Source organism: Equus quagga, chromosome 21 (assembly GCF_021613505.1).
Source record: "Equus quagga isolate Etosha38 chromosome 21, UCLA_HA_Equagga_1.0, whole genome shotgun sequence".
Taxonomy (NCBI): Eukaryota; Metazoa; Chordata; class Mammalia; order Perissodactyla; family Equidae; genus Equus; species Equus quagga.
The window spans coordinates 11300549-11322008 of NC_060287.1; the positions used below are offsets into that span (position 1 = coordinate 11300549).

Genomic DNA, 21460 nt, shown 5'->3' on the forward strand with positions numbered 1-21460 from the left:
ACAGGAAATCATGTAACTATAATGAAATCATTCTGAGACTCAACATGCAAGTTTCATAGAATTTTTGAGTTCTGCAAAAGTTATAAATTGAGAACTCTCTAGAAAATCTGTCAAAATTTTAAACAAATTCTGAATTGGAAATCACATTTTGCCATATTATTCTGTCTTTTACCAATAGTAACTTTGCTTTTTCTACTCACTTTCCTGACTAAAATACTGAGAATAAAATAATAAAATTTTGTTTTCCTTAAGGCATAGTCAATTCTCAAAGAAAATACTATCAACTTAAAACTAATGAATTTTTAAATAAGTCAATATCTATGTTATTCTTTCAAAAAATCTCATTTTTCACCAGCAGAAAGAGAATAGTTGAAAGAGTCGTGAAAAAATCCTCTCAAAATCCTAAATTGGGAAACCTAGCCTTCTCATATCGAGGGTAGAAGGGATTGCAAATGTGGGGGTGAGGAGGGGAAATCTATAGCTTAAAAAAGAATGGCTCTTCAAGTAAATGGTGAGACAAGACATCCATTTTCACTCACTTAACCTGTCAAGTTGCCAGAAATGTCATGTCAGCACTCCAGCTAAACCACAAAGGCTGATCACATCCCATTATCTCATTTTTTTAGAAGAAGATTGCATGAAGATGCCAATCAGAAAAAAAAAGGAAGAAAACTTGCAACCAAGGAACAAATGTACTGATGCTGGAGGGCTGCTTAGTTAACGGAATTTTAATATGCAACTGCAATGTTTCTTAATAACATTAATTACACGCTTAGTAAGGCACCATCCTAATTCATTAGTGCCTTCTTTTGGTTGTATTTTATCTCCTACTAGCAGAATGGGGACTATGTGATTGGTCTGTTACCATTAATGTAGCTTAATCTTTTTATAGCACTATTTAAAGCTGCTTGCATAAACATTTTCTAGGCAAGTACTACCTATGTATGTATATGTGTGTATTAATTAGCTGCACCAACATTTAGTGTGCCCCTACCACGTGTAAGTGTTATGCTAGACTTAGAGGTAGGAGAAAGATAAATACAACAATGTATTTACTGACAAAGAGTTAATAGTTTTGTAGGGCAGATGAAAATAATATTTCCAATAAATCCGGGAAGCAATGCTTGCCATAGGAGAGATTTAAAAAGGCATTCAGATATATTTTAACTCACATTTAATTTAATTTGGTAGTTTATATATTTTTAATGAATCTAATTATATAGTATTCTCTTGAGTGACATTTAACGTGTTTACATAAGTAGTGTAGTAATTCAAATGTCATGCATAATATTTAAGTATAATGTACATCATAATATATATTTTACAGTATATATATGTATCATGATATCTCTGTCTACAAATTACTATAACTTATAAAAGCGAAAATCTTGACTTTCTTAGATGGTGTGACTAAAATGTTAATGCTATTTCTTTCTGGCAATAGCTCGTGAAATCTCTTAATACTAATCTCATAATACTGTTTTGAGCCAGAGTATTTATATCATCCTGATATTTGATATTTATAGTACTTTAATTTTAGCTACTAAGTTAACATACTTAGTGTTTACTTTATTCTTATTTTGGTAGATTCAAAAATTAGTGAGTATACAAAATTTGGGGTGTTTAGGCTAAGATAACAGAGTAGAGGCTTACTGCTTTACTTTCCTCCGTTGAATACAACAAAAGAAATAAATAATATGGAAAAACTACTATAGACCCGAACCACAATCTGTGAAGTATCCCTGCCAAACATAGTCAGGTCGGGAGGAAAGTGAGGAAGCAGGATGAACACGAACCAGCCGCAATCCGCAATCCTCTATCAACGCCGATTTCACTAAAATTATCTGTCAACATTGTAAGAGCCCACTCCATGATCCTTTGATGGGAAGAATGCGATTTAGAGTCAAGAGAGAGACTTGGAATATATGAGACATTGTAGGTAACCAGCTAAAATTCAGAAGTCAGAGGAGAAGGTATTGAAGGAAAGAAAACGTCAAGCCTACTGTGAATGGCAAAATTTCAAGGTAGCCCCCATGACCTTTACTTCCTGGAGTTACTCCCACAATTATGTGATGTCATGTGACAGAAGGGATTTTGCAGATGTCATTAAGGTCACTAATCAGTTGACCTTAATATAGGGAGAGTATTCAAGTGGGCCTAACTTCATCACATGAGACCTTTCAATCAGGGAATTTTCTCTGGCTGATAGTGGAATGGGGAGTCAGAGAGGTACAAAGCAAAGGACGTGAAGGATTCAACAGACCACTGCTGATGTCGGAGGCTGTGGTGGCCATGAACAAAGGCTGGCAACCAACAAGGAAATGAGGACTTCAATCCTACAACCACAAAGAATTTAGTTCTGCCAAAAACCTGAGTGAATTTTGAAGTGGATTGTTCTGGAAAGTCTCCAGAGAAGAGCTCACCTTGGTCAACACCTTGATTTTAGTCTGTGAGATGGCTAAGGAGAGGACCCAGTTGAGCCTGTTTGGACTTCTGACCTGTAGAACTGTGGCCTAATAAATGGTTGCTGTTTAAGTTGCTCAGTTTTGTTACGCAGCAGTAGAAAACTAATACACCTGAAACCATCTTCATTATGAAGCAGGAGGTATGAAGGGAGATGAGGAAGGAGTCTCATATGGAATACAGAAAGCTAGTAATTTAAAGAGATTTGCTGTGTATCACCAGGGTCACTAGCATATAGAGAAGAAAATAACATGTTTTTTGATAAAATATTTAAGACAACAGTCCAAGTAGAGGTTACCAAATGACCCTGAAATTCCCCACTTTCTCTTCTCCAAACTTGCAAACCCTAGTCTTCAGCAGTTAATTAGATGATTAATAATCAGATAGAGACTAAAACAGGATGTAAATAAAACAAAATAAAACAAATTATACCTTCATTTCTTATTTAATTAATGACAGAGAAGAACATAATCAATTAATCAAAGAGAGATAATGAGTCTGTATCTTCCAAGAATTACCCAGGGAAAAACAGAAATACTTTAGAATAAACAGTTGTCCATAGACTAAATGAAATTATATACAGTAGGGCCTCTCCTTAGAAACAGAAACAAACAAAAACACTGAAAAAGGGGTAAAGGGGCTTAAAGACAAGTGGAAATGAAGACTTTCCTGAGCAAGGAAATGAATGAAAGAGAAAATTAATTTAAAGGAATAAAATACATTTTGGAAAAAGAAAAAATGATCATTGTAATTGAAAAAGTTAGGGAGATGGTAAATAGGCATTAAGAAATCATACAATATGAAATAAAAAGGATGACTTCAAAATTATTACAAAGTTAAAAAATATGGAATTCAGACAAAGAAAAGTAAAAAAACTGATGTATTCAAAGAACAGTGTGACAGAAAAAATATTCAAAGATAAAACAGAAGAAAATATTCTTGAAATAGAGTAAATTAACGCATGAATCGGCAGATTTGAGGAGCTTGTTGTCAGAGGAGTGTCAGATACAAGGTGATCAGGACCAAGATCTCATCTAGCAATGTTAGGGAAGAAGAGACTATATTGGTATTCAAATAGCAAAAGGGCAGCCCAGCCAAGAATAAAAATATTCTGTAAGCCTCAGACTTCACTACAGCACCATTCAATACCAAGACAATTGAACATTTTCACTAATGTCTCAACAAAAAAGGATGACTCGATCATTTTATATCCACCCTCCAAGTTAAAGGCAACGAACAGACACTGTCAAACACACAAGGCCCTTCCAAAAGAATCAAGTCCGTGGCTAAAACCAGTCAAGCATGAAAAGTAACTAGTGCTTGTTTTTCACCTTAAACATTAGCATTTGCTTAAGATATTTTAAATATTTCACATTATGGGAACTCTGTTGGAATATACAGGACAAAATAGAATGCATTTTGTTTTTACTTACTATTTAATCAAAACGTGGAGCAATGAAAACGGTGATGCTTAATAAAAATTAAGTGGGACTCTGCCTAAAGCAGCTCATTAGCGCAGGTGCAGGAAACATTAAGCCCTTGTAGGAGGGAGGTGATTACCCCAGGTCATGGGGAAACAGCTTGTCCAAAGCAGAAAGTCTGCAGGGAATGAAAGCATGGGTTTCCTTGCAAGACACACTCAGGATGCCTTTTGCAGAAAAGTGGATTTTGACATGAAAGGATTCACACATACTATCTACATGTTTTCCAATTAAAAAAAAACCCTGGAATACTTCCACTATTAACTTCAATTATAGGCAGCACATTAAATTTTCCAGATTTCAAGGTGGGGTGGAGAGTGGTTGAGTCGAAAATATCAGTTGCATTTTTCTTTAAGTAATTAATATAATTCTGCTTTAGAATTTGCCCTGAATGAACTTTTCAACCACTCACTTTTTATTGGATCTCTTGGCAGCCTCAATGCTTCAGAGCATGCTGTAACAAAACTCCACTTCAACCCAAAACAGAACTTTCTAAAATGAGGATGTATTTAATTTTGTGTTTAAATCATTAAAAGATTGAAAAAATGTGTCCCTATAGATTTCTGTTTAGAATAGTGGCTGCTTCTTTCAAATAACAATAATAAAAGATGGGAATTTTGCCAAAGAATATACATTTCTCAATACTAATAAACTCTCATGTGGCCAATTATATTCTTCCATCAAAAGAAAACTTACTTTTGACTCAGTAAATTAGGAAATATTTAGAAGTTCCATAAAGTTGTGTATTGTCAGTTTGTTTTGGATATTTTAAACAAGTTTCACCTGATATACTCAGTTTTTAGTTTCCATACTGGAGGCAATCAGCATCTAGCATATGGTACACAAGACACAAAACGGACAAGGGCTCAGCTTCACAGGCAAGGCAGCTGGTAGATTTGACAGCTCTTTTCCAAATTACTCATGATGTTTTGAGTTGCTGCTAGGAAAAAATGTGTTGCCCATCTCCAAAATAGATGTTCTTTTTTATTTTTAAGCTTGGGAAAGACTTCCAAAAGAAAATAAGACAGATGGGTATAGGAAGCAAGATATTTATCCCTATTTAGACCATTTTCTTTGTCAGTTCCCACATCATTAGAATTTTCCAAATAAACAAATGAATATTTCAGCATTCACTGTTAACTGTGTCCTGTTGCTTTGCTTCTCAAATAAAGAATGCCTTTGGGGCAGTATGGAAAAAGTCTAAACCACAGGAAGGACTGGGGGATTTTTAATTATCAAAGTGGCATTTGTCTAGATTTTGTGGTAACCAGAAACATGGAAGTTGGATTAAAGGGTTCTTTTTGAGATGGTGCAGATGAGTAAGTGAAATCTGTGAAATACTTTCCTCCACTGGCAAGTATGTGATTGTCTGCTTTCAGTAAAATTTCCCACACTTCCTATCCTCTAAATTAATAGTTGTTCTTACACTCTCAGAATTACAGGCCAGAAGGTGTTTATTCTAACTGTGAATTGCATAGACTTAGAAATTCTTTAACTGAAAATGCAGCTCATAAGAGCCACCCTTTTAAACAAAACTCCCAGTTTGGGAGTTTGTAATGATTTCTAAATGGGCTTTCCACACAGACTAAGACGTTTCATCTGGTATGTAATGTAGTGATTGGTTTCTGAATCTATAAATATTACAGAATCCACAGACATTTCTAATTTTCTTTCAAAAGACTTAGATAAATTCTACTCCTGAATTTTCTCTAAATTTTATATACCTGGCATGTATTTCTTCACCTAATTTATACTGAAATTAAAAGTTGGATTTTCTTCCCTTTTTATGGCTTCTATTTTGTAGAATACCCTTAATGCTATTGCTAAGAGCTTCAAAGTGGGAAACCTTGTGTTTTAGTCCACTAACAAATATTAATATTAATGTAATTTTCTATTATTTGAATATTTAATTTTTCTTCATTTTACTTGATTTATATCTTCTGACATTACAATAAAAGTTGACGTATCTGTAATTCCTGAATTAAAATTGTTATAGAAAGTTAAAGTGAAGAAAAACAGACTAATTTTCTCATTATCAATCTCTTCTTTGGTGATCCAATAAAAGCATATCCAACATTCAGTTTCCAAAATTAATAGTAGTTGTCAAGTTTAAAGTATAGTTCTTCATATGTCTGAACATTGTCATAAGTCATTTGTGATAGATTTATGAAATGACAGACTTTCCCAGAATAAAGTACAACGTGTCAAGAAGCTATTGTTTAGCTCCAGTCCAATGGGAATTTAAGAAATCATTTCAAACAAATATAAAAAACAGAAATAACCTTTAAAATGCCTTGTAGATGACAAATACTTCTAAATACTCTGTGTTCATCACATTTCTAATCAATGTATTTTTTATGAGTATTAAATATATCGGAAATTATTAATATATTTTTCTATGTTCTGGGAACTTGTGAAATAATACAAATCAAGTAGTCAAAGTTTATTGGCATAAGCTCTCCATATATGAAGATCTATAAATGTGAACTTTCCTGTTAATTTGCAAAGTTATTATCTTATTCTTTCCCATTCACTTCTTAATTTTAGATTTCATACCCTAGATATGTAAAGTTATCATTAATATGAATTCTTACAAATACAAAAAATAAGGCTTAAACACTATAAGATATTATTCAATTTTCTAACATCAATTCTCAAAAGCATGATCAATTTAATAATTGTGTGTCAAGAAAAAACAGTCAACAGATTATGTTCAAGTTAATTGTAAGCCATAACTGTACTTCAAAAATATTAAAATGTGAAATAATGTATGTCTCAGAAACCAGGAATATGTTAACCAATGTTGGCATACAAAATGTTTTCACATATATGATCAATCTTGAACCCAATTCGTTCCTACAGCAGCTTTGATAACTCAGCATTATTCTCTTCATTTTATGGACAAAGTCACTGAGATTCAGGAATATTAACCGGCAAAGACAGCACTGTTCAGAAACAGCAGAGCATAAATTCAGATTGGGAAACCATCTGTATTTTGTACACTATCCATGTAAGAATACACTACATAAAAATAAAGTTTGTTAACATTTCAACCAATGGGAAAAAAATCTTACGAGTTTGGGCCAATATACATCAAATGTCAGCAATGTCAAGCCAGTATATTAAGAAAGCTTTTGAAGTTAGATGGACCATTCATAAAGTTGTGTCAAACTGAATAACTTATTACCATGTCTCTTGGTATATTAAATAAGTAATGCACTAAATTTATTTATTCGTTCACCCACCCATCCATTTATGCATCCATCTATTCATTTACTTATAACACAATTACCAAGATTTCTTTTATTTAAACACATTTATCAGTAGGTTAAGCTAAACTTTAAAAGAGATGCAGAAAGGTTATTAAATCAAGGAATTTAAAAAGATTATATCTTCCAAACATTTACAAATATTTACACTTAAAGTATGGCAAGCACAAGCTAACTTCAAGTTTGCAAAGCCAAATGAAGGATGAGACATATTAAAATCACAAACTTTTCATGCCAAAGAACACAGCTCATCCCTTCCTTCTCCTTTTAGTGTGAGCATCTCCTTACAATAACTTGAAGCATTCTGCTAAATTTTGTTTAAATAGGCATGCAGATAATAAGTATGCAGCAGTTAAGAATACCCTTAAAAAGCGAGGACTCCAAGCAGCTTAGAATAAAAGAAGTGCATAAAGTAATAGAATTTCTTAATTTAGTTCATAATCCTTTATCTTAAGTCATAGCAAACATAACTAATAATTGATTATTTTAAACATATAAGAAAAAAGGAAGTATTGGTTTTTTCTCCAAGAAAAGTTAGCAGTTTATAATATTAATCATTCACATATTCTTTTACATGAATATTGTTACCTACTCACTGTTAAGTAGCAAAAGTCACCACAAAATGGTTTATCAAAGTGATGGAAAGATCAGGAGCAACTTTTACAGCAGACAGTCCCTCAAGCAACGTTTTAATATGGGCGAATAAATAAATTTCATTCCGTCAAATCCTACTATGCATGAGTTATGAAGCATTGTACAGAGCCATGCTAAATGGATAGAAGGATGGCTACTTACCAACAGGGCGAGCTGTAGACATTACAATGGTGTGGTGAGAACATAAAAAAGAAATTAAAAAAAAAGAAAGAAAAGAAAATTATCAGAATGCATGATGTGTAATGTTACAACAAAATATGGACAGCAGAGTGATTTCAGTCTCATAATTCAAGTACAAACAGGATGCCTGAGTTTGATAAAACTGAAAATTATAAATATAATTCTAAGAACATAATTATTTTGCATCCCAGGGTTAACTATAAGCAATGTGAGAAATATTTTATTTAAGTCTGATTGTCATCACTCACTATAATCATTATTTCAAAAATCTTTTGTCTTTTGAGAGTTAAACAGCCTTGTGTTACCCGAAAGCTAAGAACCTGATGAATATAACTATTCAAGTCACAGACTAGCAAATGTCGTATCAGTAAAAGAAGGCCTCACAGTCTGATTTAAATAGCAATTGGATTTTAAGCATGGTTAGTCACAACCATTACAAGGACTTCAGAAAAGCCCCTGACGCTGCTTTTCAGCCAGTAATAAGTTAAGATCACATCACTTTTCATCCGTGGACAGGGTGGATGAAAATATAACAAATAGGTTGAAACATCCTTAGAGATTTCAACTGAGTAGCTCCCTAACTACTGTTAAGCTTTTTTCTTTTTTTGGCAGAGGGCAGGAAACAATGACTGACAAGTTGATTCTTGCTCACACTGAGAATGGCTTTCAAACCGCTGCTTCAACAAATTATTATTTTTTTTTATTATACCATAAGTTTCAATCACTAAACTCAGTAGTAATAGGCTGCCCTTGTTATTAATGCACAGAAATTGTAAGGGACACACACGGGCTTAATGATACTCTCTTTAAAAAGAAGAATGCCAAATCAATTTAGAGAGCAAACCACTTTACATAAAAGCAGTGGACAAATGTAGAACATATGGTCCCATTAGTCAAATGAAGAAGAAACATATTTAGCAGCATTTGAACTTTTTGAAATCTTACATTCAAAATATAAATTTATTCAACCAAGAAGCGTTTTCACCCATATCCCAGTGGATAAAGTGCTAGTTTGTACATAATGTGACTCTGGAACTTATGGATAGTTGTCTTGTTGGACATAATGAGATAGATAGAGCCACTGAAGTCATATTTACAGGCATTCATTCGCTCAACAAGTACATCATGAGACTAGCTTTATGCAATCTCTGAAACAATACTGAAGTTGCCTCTATACGAGATTTGTGGTCTTATCATATTATTCACAAATAAAAGGGGAGATTAAGACAATTCAAAGAAGAATAAAGCAATTATAACAGCACTATGAAAACTCCAGCTTAGTGACACTCTACTGTTTCCTACAGTCTGTGGTGGGTTCACCACAGCAACAGAAAGAGAAGTAAGTTGCCCAACGGACGACAATTTCTTTCTTTTTGTGTGTGTGGGGAGCACACAAACATAACTACCAAGAACAAGACAACAGACTAACATCATAAAGTTGTGCCTTATTCTAACTGACAAGATTTCCCTTAATTTTGCCAATATCCAGTAGAAAAAGATTTGTGTCTTTCATTTTTGAATTTGCATTTTTCAGGTGCCACCGCAAACTGAATCTCAAACATAATGTTTCCTTTAGAAACAAAAGGGCATTTTGAGTCTATGATGTTAAAGAGAGAAAAAGAATAAACCATAGTGAGAAGTCATGTTTTAAAGAAATAAACCATATTTCTCTTTCACTTAGTCTAGGGTAATTCCAAAAAAATTAAGGCTTTATTGCCATAGAAGCAAAATAGTTTTTACAATGAAGATAATTTATGCCAAGCCAATTTGAGCAACTGAAAAACGGAAAAAAATTATGTTTACAAATATACAGTTTGTCTTAACTCATTTTGGAACCATTTTTAAAAGTTCTATTAGATTGCGAATTATTTGATTAGAATATAAATGCTAGGTGGTTTATTGCCTAGCATTCTTTCTTTCTAATTTTATGTTTGTTTACTCAGCAAAGGGAGCTATTTGATGTTAAGCTTAATTTTATAGTCTATTTTCACCATATTTTTGAACTGGAAAACAATTGAGTAAATCTCTCTTTCAGATTTTAACTATAAAACTCCTTTTCCTTTTCCCCAATTGGCTAAAGTGTACAGCATGATAAAATTTTATCAGAAATATCACAATAAAACTTCTTATCTTTGTTATATAGCAACATTTCATCAAGAAAAAAACCAGCAGGTGGAGGTTTTCAAAATCAGCAAATTAAACTAAACTGTGTCTCTGCATTAAATGGATGAAAATGAATGTGGTCTCTTGGGTCAGATGACCCTGTTCTAATAAAACAATCCAGGGAAGGGCTGAACATTTCATTTATGTGCATAGAAAATTGAGGACAGAAAAAATGTCGTAGATAATATGCTCTTTTCCAGTTAACCTCTTAGCAAGAAAAATACCGACTACTTTTCCTAATGGTAGAAAACATTTTTAAACAATATTTTACCCCACACTATTGTATTATGGAGGGTTTTTTTTTAACCCTGTTTTTGAGGTTTCAGTCTTAGATGAGTGATAAATACATACGACACAGATTAAACTCTCTAATCCATCTACAAGACACAGATTAGGGGAGACATCATTTAAGGTTTACTGATTTAAAAAAAAAGTCCTATTAAAAACAACTCTTTCTATTAGTTTTGTAAGTTAGCTGCAGACATGCCATGCATGAAGAGCATGCTTTGTTAAATGAAACGTTAAACCTGAAACTTTCAACAAATTATGAAAACAATTAGCTGGGAAAGATTTTAAAGCAAACAGAACACTTCAAGTCTCATTCATCCAAGCATTCAAGTATAAAAGGACCCTGCAGCTTCTACAAACAAACAACTCCTCACATTTTCTCCCCATTTGTTTAGTCAGCAAATATTTTTTGAATGGATCATTTACTTGGTTCGTTGTTTATTTTTTTTTCCTTTCACTTCAGAAAAAACAAACAAACAAACTTTGGGGGAAATTTGGTCAAGGGAATTGCTTGTGCAAGGGGCTGCCTGGATAAAAGCAAACAAATATATATAACTTTATATAATCACCTACAGAGAGTGGAGGTTAAATATAGTAAAAAAGTTTACAAAGGCTATCAGATGATCACATATCATCAGTATAGATATCGATTAGTGTATGATCACAGCTTTTTAAGATCTGTTAACTAATGAGGAATGAAAATGTTTTTAAGCAACTAGCTTGCCAATTTTGTCTAAATTTGTTTTGTATCTGAGTTCACACTAGAACATCTGGATGGGGGGGGAAAGGACTAGGTGGAATAGGAATGGAGTGATTGAGAAGTATGGAAATCATCAATATTTTTCCAGGCATCCAGAATGCATGTCTCTTAATAGTTAACCTAGAGGAAGATGGCATTTTTTAATAATTTGATGTCCAAATCATAGATCTGGCAAAAGTCATTTTTCTTGCCAAATGGAGGACCAACCTGAGAATCCCTGACACATTTCTCGCCAATCCAAATTCCTCCAAACCTTTCTCCTAATCTTATGGAAACTTCTGGGAGCAAAGCTGCACAAGGGTAAGAGGTATAACTAAATAGGGTGAGATGAACTCAGATCTGGATGAAAACATGCAGCCAACCTCCTATTACGAGGGATGAAAGGAGATGGCATCAGTTAGGGTAGTGGAAGTAAGGTTCAAAGACTGAGCAAGGGATGCGCTTGCTGTCTCTGTCTGAAGTCCTGTGAATGTAAACGATGCCACGGGTAATGTCTACTTGGCAAGAGTAAGTGTTGCAGTCTGCGTGGTGCTACTTGGTACCCTGGGCTATATAATTTACTCATGTGGATCAACATGCACCACCAGGAAGACAGTTAATTCATTCTAGCTCATTGTAGGGTTAAGTAATCCTTTCTTTCATGTATAAGCAATTCCAGGGAGTCTATAAATGAACATTATTCCATGACTGAGAAAGTGCATGACACCCAGAAAGTAAAAGTTATTACAGAAGCAGCACTGACTATTTCAATTATTTAAGGCCAATGGACTTCACAAATTTCTCTTTAGATCAGATTTTCTCAATGTGGGAGCTCCTTTGTATCCATCTTTCACCTTTGGAAGCAGGGTTAGCTTTTTTCAGATTGCTTTTTTGAGTGCTGAAATAAAAAAGAATTTCAAAACAGTACTCCTAGTATAAAGTGACAAGTTAGTAAACAGAAAACAGAGTACCTTTGAAACCAGTGACATTTAAATAGTTCAAAGCAATGGAAATGTAAATGATTAGTGTAAATCTTTTCTATTTTTAAGATTTACTTTTAAATCATATTAGCTATTATTTATTAAATGAAAAATAATCACTTCAAATGATCATCCCTTTGAACACAAATTTGAAAGTAATTTTATTCCAATTAATAATAGAGAGAACACAAAATCTAGGCATTTTAATATAATAATAAAACAGTAAGCTATTATTTTGATTGTGAGTTCACTTAACAATTCAACCAAATATTAGTCTGTTATTTCAATTATATTTCACATCTTAAGTCTCTTACCTCGGACTGTGAGCGTAGCAGACGCTTCCACTTTTCCAACCCGATTCTCAGCAATACACAGGTAGGTGCCTTCATCAGTACTCACGGCCTTTTTAATTCTCAGTGTGTAATCATCTTTGATGTCATACCTGTGCAGAACATGAATTGGTTTTATTAAATAACATTGGTTGTATTTAGATAACACTAAATATTCTTTTTCATATTTCTCTTTTTATACTATATTTTACCTAAAACAAAACTCACACTCATACAATGACCGGCCATAAAGTGCAATTGTTTAGATTAAAGGCATTGCTAATCAGATCACTAATTTCATATCTGATCTCCAGCTGCTTATCAATTACCTATATTTTATGTACGTATGCAACTCTTAACACATCTAACTATCAAAGGCATTATTAAAACTTTAATTTTTTTGGTAGTTCTTAGATAGTTTCTTGGTGAGTTACCTTCTATCATTTTGTAAGTTACATGCATTCAAATATATGATTTATATTTTTAGGCATCTGGAATACAAAAGAGCTGAAATACGTTAAACAAGAACATTTTTCTCTTATTTGTTGGCAAAATGACAAAATAGACATTGGTTAAAAGAATTAAGAAAGCGTAATGATTTCTTAAAGTAGCAATATTAACTCTTAAAAGATTACCATGCCTTGGAGGGATTCCTGGAAATGCACATCCTCAGCTCTTTCTCACACATTTATTGTTTCACATCTATTTTGTTTTTTTGAGGAAGATTAGCCCTGAGCTAACTACTGCCAGTCCTCCTCTTTTTGCTGAGGAAGCCTGGCCCTGAGCTAACCCTGAGCCCATCTTCCTCTGCTTTATATGTGGGACACCTACCACAGCATGGTGTGGCAAGCGGTGCCCTGTCTGCACCCGGGATCCGAACCGGCAAACCCCAGGCCGCCGAGAAGCGGAACGCGCGAACTTAACTGCTGCGCCACCAGGTCAGCCCCTCACATCCATTTTTTTGATAAGTAGATGAACAGACTAGTTCAGAAAAAATTCTAAAATTTTCACATGAATATTTTGAAGTACTTGCATAAGAATACACTCTTATTAGATTCCAAGAAATTACAATTACAAACAAAATAATGAAGTTATTATCTTTTCTTATCTGATCTTTCCTCTTGATTTTCTCATGATGGTCTTTGTTATTTCACACACACATTTTTGCAACAGCTTCTGAATGATCACATTGTCTCTCTTCCTCCTACATACCACACAGTTAAATTCGTATTTCCAAAATATTACTTTAATTGGTTCTATCTGCTCACAACTAGCTATGATTTTCTATTGCTTTTAGGACAAAAACAAACATTTTAGGCTTGCCTTGATGACTACCATAATCAGATTCTTCTACTTTTGGCTTTAGCTACAGGAATAACAACACAGCTTAACTTTATTACAGGATTTAATGATACTTCTGCTTTAAAGAAGTTTGCCTGGCAAAAAGCAATGTCTATAAACCAATCATACCAAATAAACTTAACCATCCACGCTTCTCTGTCTTCTAGTTACGGTGGTTACATTTCTGTCTGCATGTTTTGGGTTAAACTTCTGCTGATTTACGATGTCGTAAGTCTTTAGGAAAGCCTTATCCACTGCTCTTTTTGGAAGCTATCCCTTACTATACCAGAAAACTATGATTACTCTCTCCTCCAAACTTACGGCTACACCAATCATTCTGCACTTGTGTGATGTTTTCTATTCTTCTCTATTTTGATGAAGGCAAAGATCCTGTCTGTTGCACTCACTGCCATTTCCACAGCCCCCAACAAAGAGCTTTTAACATGCAGTAGCACAACCAGCAGTTAAGAGCACACACTCTGGGAGCCAATGACCAGAGTTTTAATCGTAGGCTCTACCTCCTCCTAGGCTTGTAATGGTGGGCAAGATCATTTCTCTGGGTCTTAATTCCCTCATTAGCTAAATGGTGCTAATAATAACACCTATCTCATGGAGTAGATGTGAGCTTTAAAGGAGACATTGTGTATAAAGTGTGTAAAACTGGCACACAGAAAGCACAATACATGTTAGCTATTTTTATTACACCTACTAGGAGCTCAAGAAATATTGGTTGAACAGATGATGAATATCCTGTTTCTTGCTGATATAAGGATGAACCAAATGTGAATGATGGCAAGGCTGCACCATTGTCGTATTTAACTCTTAGGGCTCCCTTATGGGCTATATTTACAGTTTAGTGCAAGTATTGGGTTCTGATGCATAAAGGAGTAACAGTACACAGAAATGTTCTCTGCTTAACTCTGTCGATTAAAAAAGTGAGAAATAATTATTTTGATGATGGCTTCAGAAACGTTGCTGGTGATATATTCAATGTCTAACAAGAATAATCTTCCCTACAGTTGGCTTATGCTCTGCATGACATGCTTAGCTCTAAGATACAAACATTGAATAAAAATAATGCATTTTGCAGGCATTTCTAATTTATCTCAAGAAACTGAATTCTGGCCATGGCTTTGTCATTGGTTCTTGTTTGACTTTAGGGAAGTCTCTTCAGCGCTCTCTGAGTTTTCCCAGAAGCCAAAAGGGGGGAAGATAAACCTGATGGTCTATAAAGTCCTTTCTGGATCATCACTCTAAGTTAATAAAAGATACTTAAATTGTACATTATTTCTGATTTGTCACTGAAGAACAAAAAATCAGAAATTGTATATTGTCTCACAGTTAAAAAAAAGATTCATACACATTAGTGCATAGCATCCTCTAAATCAGACGCTGTCATTTTACAGGTAAGGAAGCTGATTCTTAGTCAAGTGAAATGACTCACTCAAAGTCATTTTACTACTAAAGAGAAAAGCCAGAATTCAAACCTCAAACCCTGACTCTCAACCTGGCACTTTTCCTGCTCTGTGAGTACCCCTTCCTCACAGTGAAATACCTAGTTTAATTTTTAAATGCTAACTTAAGACATAAAAGCCACATTATCTACATTATTTGGATAAAAATATAATTTCACATTCAGCAAACAGTTATAACTTCTGGCAAAATTTTACTTCAGATTAGATAAATTCATTATATAGGCAACAAGACACAGGATACATACAATGTGAGAGCTATTTATATCTTACTTTAGTAAAAGAAAAAGTGTTTAATTAAAAATTGCAGATTACATAATATTCAAACCCCAAATAAGCCTGAAATCTGACTTGCTGAGATTTCTTATGTTTTTGTAAGGAGCATGAAAGAAAACTAAAAACAGAAATTTAAAACACTGCACCATATATTAAGTATCATCATATATTATGTATCACCATATATATGTTATATATCATCATACATTATAAAATATGATACAGTATTCACATATATACTTTTTTAAGTTGGCTTTTGTTTATTAAGAGTTCCCTGATCAAGGATACAAATAATTGTGCATTCTACTCTATGATTGTAAATTTTGTTTCCATAGGAAAAATAAAAAATGAAATATTGCTTGGGAGGAATGAATTGAGTTCATCTTAGCTACTAATAAAATAGCATACCACTTAAAGATACTAAGCCATTATAAGCAAATAGTAAATCTACATTTTTTCTAACTATAGGACAGGATTTCAGATACAGGTCGAAAAACTCTGGATAAAGATGATGATCTGGCGGTATGGAGATTCTTGTTGGAATACTTAATAGGGTTCCAACTAGGTACAGAGCACATCTACGCAGGTAATGTGCCCATTTGCAATGAAACAGGTAAGCTTTGGAGTAGAGAGAAGTTTTGGGTGATAATTTTTAATGCTCTTGCATATAAAGTGCATAGCATGGCTTATAGGAATTAGTAGATGCCCATTTAGCATTGTCTCACTTCAATTTCCCCTTGAAGAGCACTGAAATTTGAGATTATAATGAAGATTTAATTATTTTATTTAATAAATACTTATGGCATGTCTCCTGAATGCCAGGCACTGCCTTAAAAGTTGGGGATGCATGCCTTCATAGAGCTTCGAGCCTAGTGAAATGATTTTCGGCTGGAAGGGATGAGGGTAGATCAGAACTACCTCTAAGACTTTCTCCAGCCAGGAGACACATTTCCTCAGTCCCAAGATTTGATATGCACACATTTCTGAGGGCCAAGCTGTCTTTTCCCAATTAGAAATACCTCCTTCAATACACTAGTCCGGCTGGGTCACATCACACAGGAGTGTTGAATTTAAAAACAAACTAAAACAAACAGACTTTGAGGATTCTCAGATATTGGGGTGCTCAGAATCTTTTTAGAAGATCTTCAACATATGATAAAACAAGCATTTCTTCCAGGAGTTTCTACTAATGCTACTACTCCTTGTACCAACCAGAAAAGTATACTCTTTCTCCTGCAAGACAGACTTTTGAATTTTGGCTTTCCCATGATTTATCTCATTTTTAGTTCAATTATTTCTAACAACAACAACCTGTATAATGTAATACCAGTTATATAATCTAAGGGTTTTTAAGGAGAGTGAAAAGCATCGATGCAAATTCAGTGACTAATATACCTAAGTAGAGTTATGTCATTCCACTGTTTGAAATGATCCAATGGTTTCTCATTCAAACACCTAGAATAAAACCTATTTATATGGTCTTTAAGGTTTTAGATAATCTGTTCCTTGCCTATCTATCCAACTTCATGTTCACCCTCTTCTAATCACATGGTCCTTCTTTTCCTTGTTTAACATCACTACTTCGTTACCACTGTGTCTTTGTACTACTGTTGCAACTTCATGGAATGCTCTTCCCCTACATTTCCCATTGCTGATCCTTCTTGACTTTCAAGATAACCCAAATAATCCCTCAAATTTCTCTTTCCTGTTCAAATAATGTGAACTAGCTTTCTGCCCATCAGTTACTTTTAAATTACTTTTATTTCCTTTTATTTTTTGTTTTCAAATTTCTTTTGTTACTTTTGATACTTTTTATCTTCTTTAAAGCACATAGCTCTATCCAATTTTTGGTTTGCCTGTTTATTATCTTTCTAAGACCGTATGTGCTCCATGCAACAAGAAGTGGTTCTTTCTTGTTCCAAACTATATACCTCAAGCCCCACCACACAGCACCTGAGATCTTTGATGTGCTTAATGAAAACTTATTGAATGAACAATGAACCACCCAACAAGTGCTTGAAATTCTTCTGTAGTTCTTTAACAGCACGGTTACTAGTAAAGTAATTGTACAAGAACTGAAAGATTAACTAATTTGAAATATACCACTCTATTATATCAAGAAACAAAGTAATGTTGTTAGGTTTAATCACCAGAAGTTGGCTCTGAAATGTAGGTTAAATTGACATAGACATAATACTGTAAATGTAAGAACTCAGGATATTTAATACATAATTACTTATTCTTTAATTTATCCTCATAGAAATTCTGGTAGGTAAGGAGGAAAGATATTCTTTCCTCCATTTTAAAAATTAGAAAATTTAGGCATACAAAGTTTAACATGGAAACAAACCACATAACTTGTTCTTACACTTTTATAAAATATGGTGTGGCAGAATCTGGGATATTTTGTTCAATTTTACTCCCTGTTTATGAAGAAAAGAATTGCAGACATAACTGGAAAAGAGACACACCTGAATTTGAACTCTTCATGTGTAAAAATAATAACTTCAAAAGAATATTACTTAAGTCTAAAAAACCAGGAAGAACATGAATCAGTGAACGTGGAAATATTCAGCACATCCCAAAATATCAATATTAGAGGAGAACACTTGAAACCTAAATAAAATACCTCTGAGATAAAAGGAATAAAAAAACTATGTAATTATTTTTTAAAAAAGGAAATTGGTTATGCCAAGAAACTAGCAGATTATAAATTCCGAGACATGGCAAAGAATTGAAAAATTATTGAGCCTAGTCTAATGTCCTAATTTTAAGATTAGAAAAATAGCACTTTGTTATCCAGAGCCCTGGCATTCATTGGTATCGAAAGGTTAGACTATATTGGAATCTAGAATCTCCTGACACATTCTTCATCAACTATATATTACAGAGATAACAACTTTCTACCAAGAGACAGCATAAAGATACAATTTAAGAAAAAACATGATGTTTGAATCTGTAAAGGGAAACTAATGTAAGCAGAGGATATACTACCAAAATGGCAGCTGCTCTCACAAATTTTTCCTTAATGTGTTCAATGAATAAATGGCTAATATCACAATTAAGCTTTTAGTGGCTGAGTTGTTATTAGAATTCAGGCCTCATGGTCTGGGCACAGAAATTTACACTAGATACTATAAATTCATAATCGCAATTTGGTTGCTTGTGGGCCAAAATCTGCATGAAGGGAAGGGGTGTGTGTGTGTGTGTGTGTGTGTTTCTGTGTCTTGGCTTGCTAATATTTTTAAATTATTGGAATAATTGATACTATTTAAAATTTTGACATTTGCACATACAAATGTAGATATTCAAATTGAGGTCTGTCTTATTCCAAAGTACACATCTTTCTCCTTCATCACACTGCCTATCCAACAAGTTTAATACAACTGTGCCCTGTACAACAGGAGACGCGACTCTTCCTTCCAACGCCACTGAACCACCGTGCCAATTTCTAGCCTGACTCTCACAGGATCCTGACAAACCCAGGAGACTCAAGCACATCGTGGTACCTTTACAAATTTTCATAATAAAAGCATCTCAGGTCAGAGAAATGATAGACACAACTCTGACCAAATTAGCCCTTAACTGCAAAAACTTAAGAAATACTAGGACTGATTTTAAAGAAATTATGTGTAAAATACTTCAAAGCCCAGGAAGAAGTACCTATTTGGCTCATTCATAATTTCATATTTAGGTCATCTGAGGCAAAACACGATGAAGTTCCTTACCCAAGGCCACACAACGAGGCAATTACAGTCAGGGGAAAAACTGTCATGAGCATCTACCACTAGTCTCTGTTTTTGCTAACGGGTCGTGACTTCTCTGAGACAATAATTTGCCTCCTAAAACTACATATTTCACAAGCAATTAGACATCAAATATTTCCACAGGTCTAGTAAATGTGGCCTTATTTCTTGTATTTCTTTCTGTATAAACTGGTACACGCCTAATAGTAATCTCACTGATGTTTTACACTATTACATTGCATAACTGGAGAAATATTCCTTTTTCCCTAGGAAGCAAACATTGAGGAATATACAAAATTATGAATAATAGTGCTTTATATTTAAAGGATCTTTACAGTTTACAATGGAGTTTAATATATGATTTCACAACAATAAATGACTTAGAGAAAATGCCTACTTCCAAATAACATTTTACAGGAGAAGATGCTGAGATTGTTGTCTCAGGTCATAAAGGAACTGCAATCAATGTCCTCTGCAGCCGGTACATTTATTTTTCTAACAGAGAGCAGCACGCTCCTTCCAAGTGATGTGTGTGTTTCATGTGCTGTGTGCGTGCGCATTGGGAAGGCAAATATTTTGGTATCGGTGAGTTTGTGTCAGAGTTTCAAAAACACTACAAACTGACTTTATCAATATTTTTCTCAATATTACTTAAAACCAGTTGTAACCCTAGAAAGTTCATAAATGTGCTTACTGATATCTACACACTTTAAAATAATTCTTTTATTAAACAATCTAACGCACTTAAATTTTCCCCTGATGTGCTTTTAGCTTTCTTTAAATAGTCTGGAATAAATTTTAAATGACGAGCTCGTATTTTGGTATAAAACAGCTACTTTTAAAACATGGGATGATATTATATATGATCAACCTGTAGGCGGTGTCACTGACTTTAACTAAAAACAAACAAAAAAGGGAACAGATGAAAACACGACTGGTGAGGAACTCCTAATGGAAACTGGGTGATTTTGATGGGGAAATCTGCCAGTCTCAGACTTGTATAAAGGCAGTCGTTGCTGCCAGGTTTGATTAATGACAGTTGTACAATCATGTGCTGACAGTACCCTCCATAAATATACCTTTTTTTTCTGATATGAAACACTGCTGAAAAATGCAAGCCAACCAGATCCAGCCCCCGGACAGCATGTGCCGTCATCGCTGTCCCGTGAATGGAGATTGATCGGTAAGCAGCTGTGACAAAGTGGGCAAAGAAGCTCTGGTTTTTGTGTTGTTTTCTTCCCAAAGGAAAAAAAAGGAAAAGGAAACTGAATTGTGTCAAAACCATTACTGTCTGTTCAGTGAAATAATAAACAAAACAAAATAAATTTATTTTAATGCTTAAAACAACAGTTTGTATGCAAGGTTCTGTTTGTGTGTGATCTATTTAATGAATAACCTTGTAAGTGTTTCAAAAGAGAAAATATTATTCCTTTTTAAGGAACAGAATACTATACTCTAAAATCACTCCCAAATGTACATGAAAAAATCGAACTTATTTCTTCTTCCTCAAGAAAACTTCTTTCATAGCTAGTGGGCAGCTTTCCTGTAAATCTAAATTTACTTTGAAAATATCAAACAATTTTTGAAAACTGGCAAAATTTTATAACATAAACACATTTCATACATTTCTCATACTTTGCAGTCCCTGATCCTTGTTAAGCTTCTAAGGTAGAAATTCCTCATGATTTCCTCGCTTTTGTGAATATAACTCAGGTAATTTAGGGACCTCCCCCTCCAAGCCTTCCACAATGGCTTTACAATTTGGTTTACAGTTTGGGAGGAGAAAAGAATGAAAGAAAATACACCACAATTTCTATTATAAAGTGGAATTTTCCCATGTTTAGTTCAAGCCTGTGTATCTCTTGGCCCTGTTTGAATTACGAGAGGGTTCTACACAATAAAACTTCCTGAATGGCCATTCGCATCTCACAAGCACCTTTGTTTTTCAAGGAAGGAAATTTATTTTCTCAACATTTTTAGTTTTTGAAATCACCTACTACTTCTTGCTCTGGGATGTCTGGCTCCAATTCTAGAACAAGTGTTTTGAATTAGCACTTGAAATTTTACTACGTATCTGTT

The 21460-nt window shown here is 34.0% G+C and overlaps 1 protein-coding gene across 5 annotated transcripts in view; it reads right to left on the reverse strand.

The window, feature by feature from the left end:
- ROBO2 (roundabout guidance receptor 2) overlaps nucleotides 1-21460 on the reverse strand; it is a 567226-nt gene that overhangs the window by 113928 nt on the left and 431838 nt on the right. For all 5 annotated transcript variants that reach the window (XM_046648104.1, XM_046648103.1, XM_046648102.1 and 2 more), the window contains exons 6-7: nucleotides 12532-12659; nucleotides 8009-8020 (exon numbers count right to left, since the gene is read on the reverse strand). In XM_046648104.1, coding sequence (XP_046504060.1) covers nucleotides 8009-8020; nucleotides 12532-12659 — 140 coding nt within the window. The remainder of the gene's footprint in view (nucleotides 1-8008; nucleotides 8021-12531; nucleotides 12660-21460) is intronic.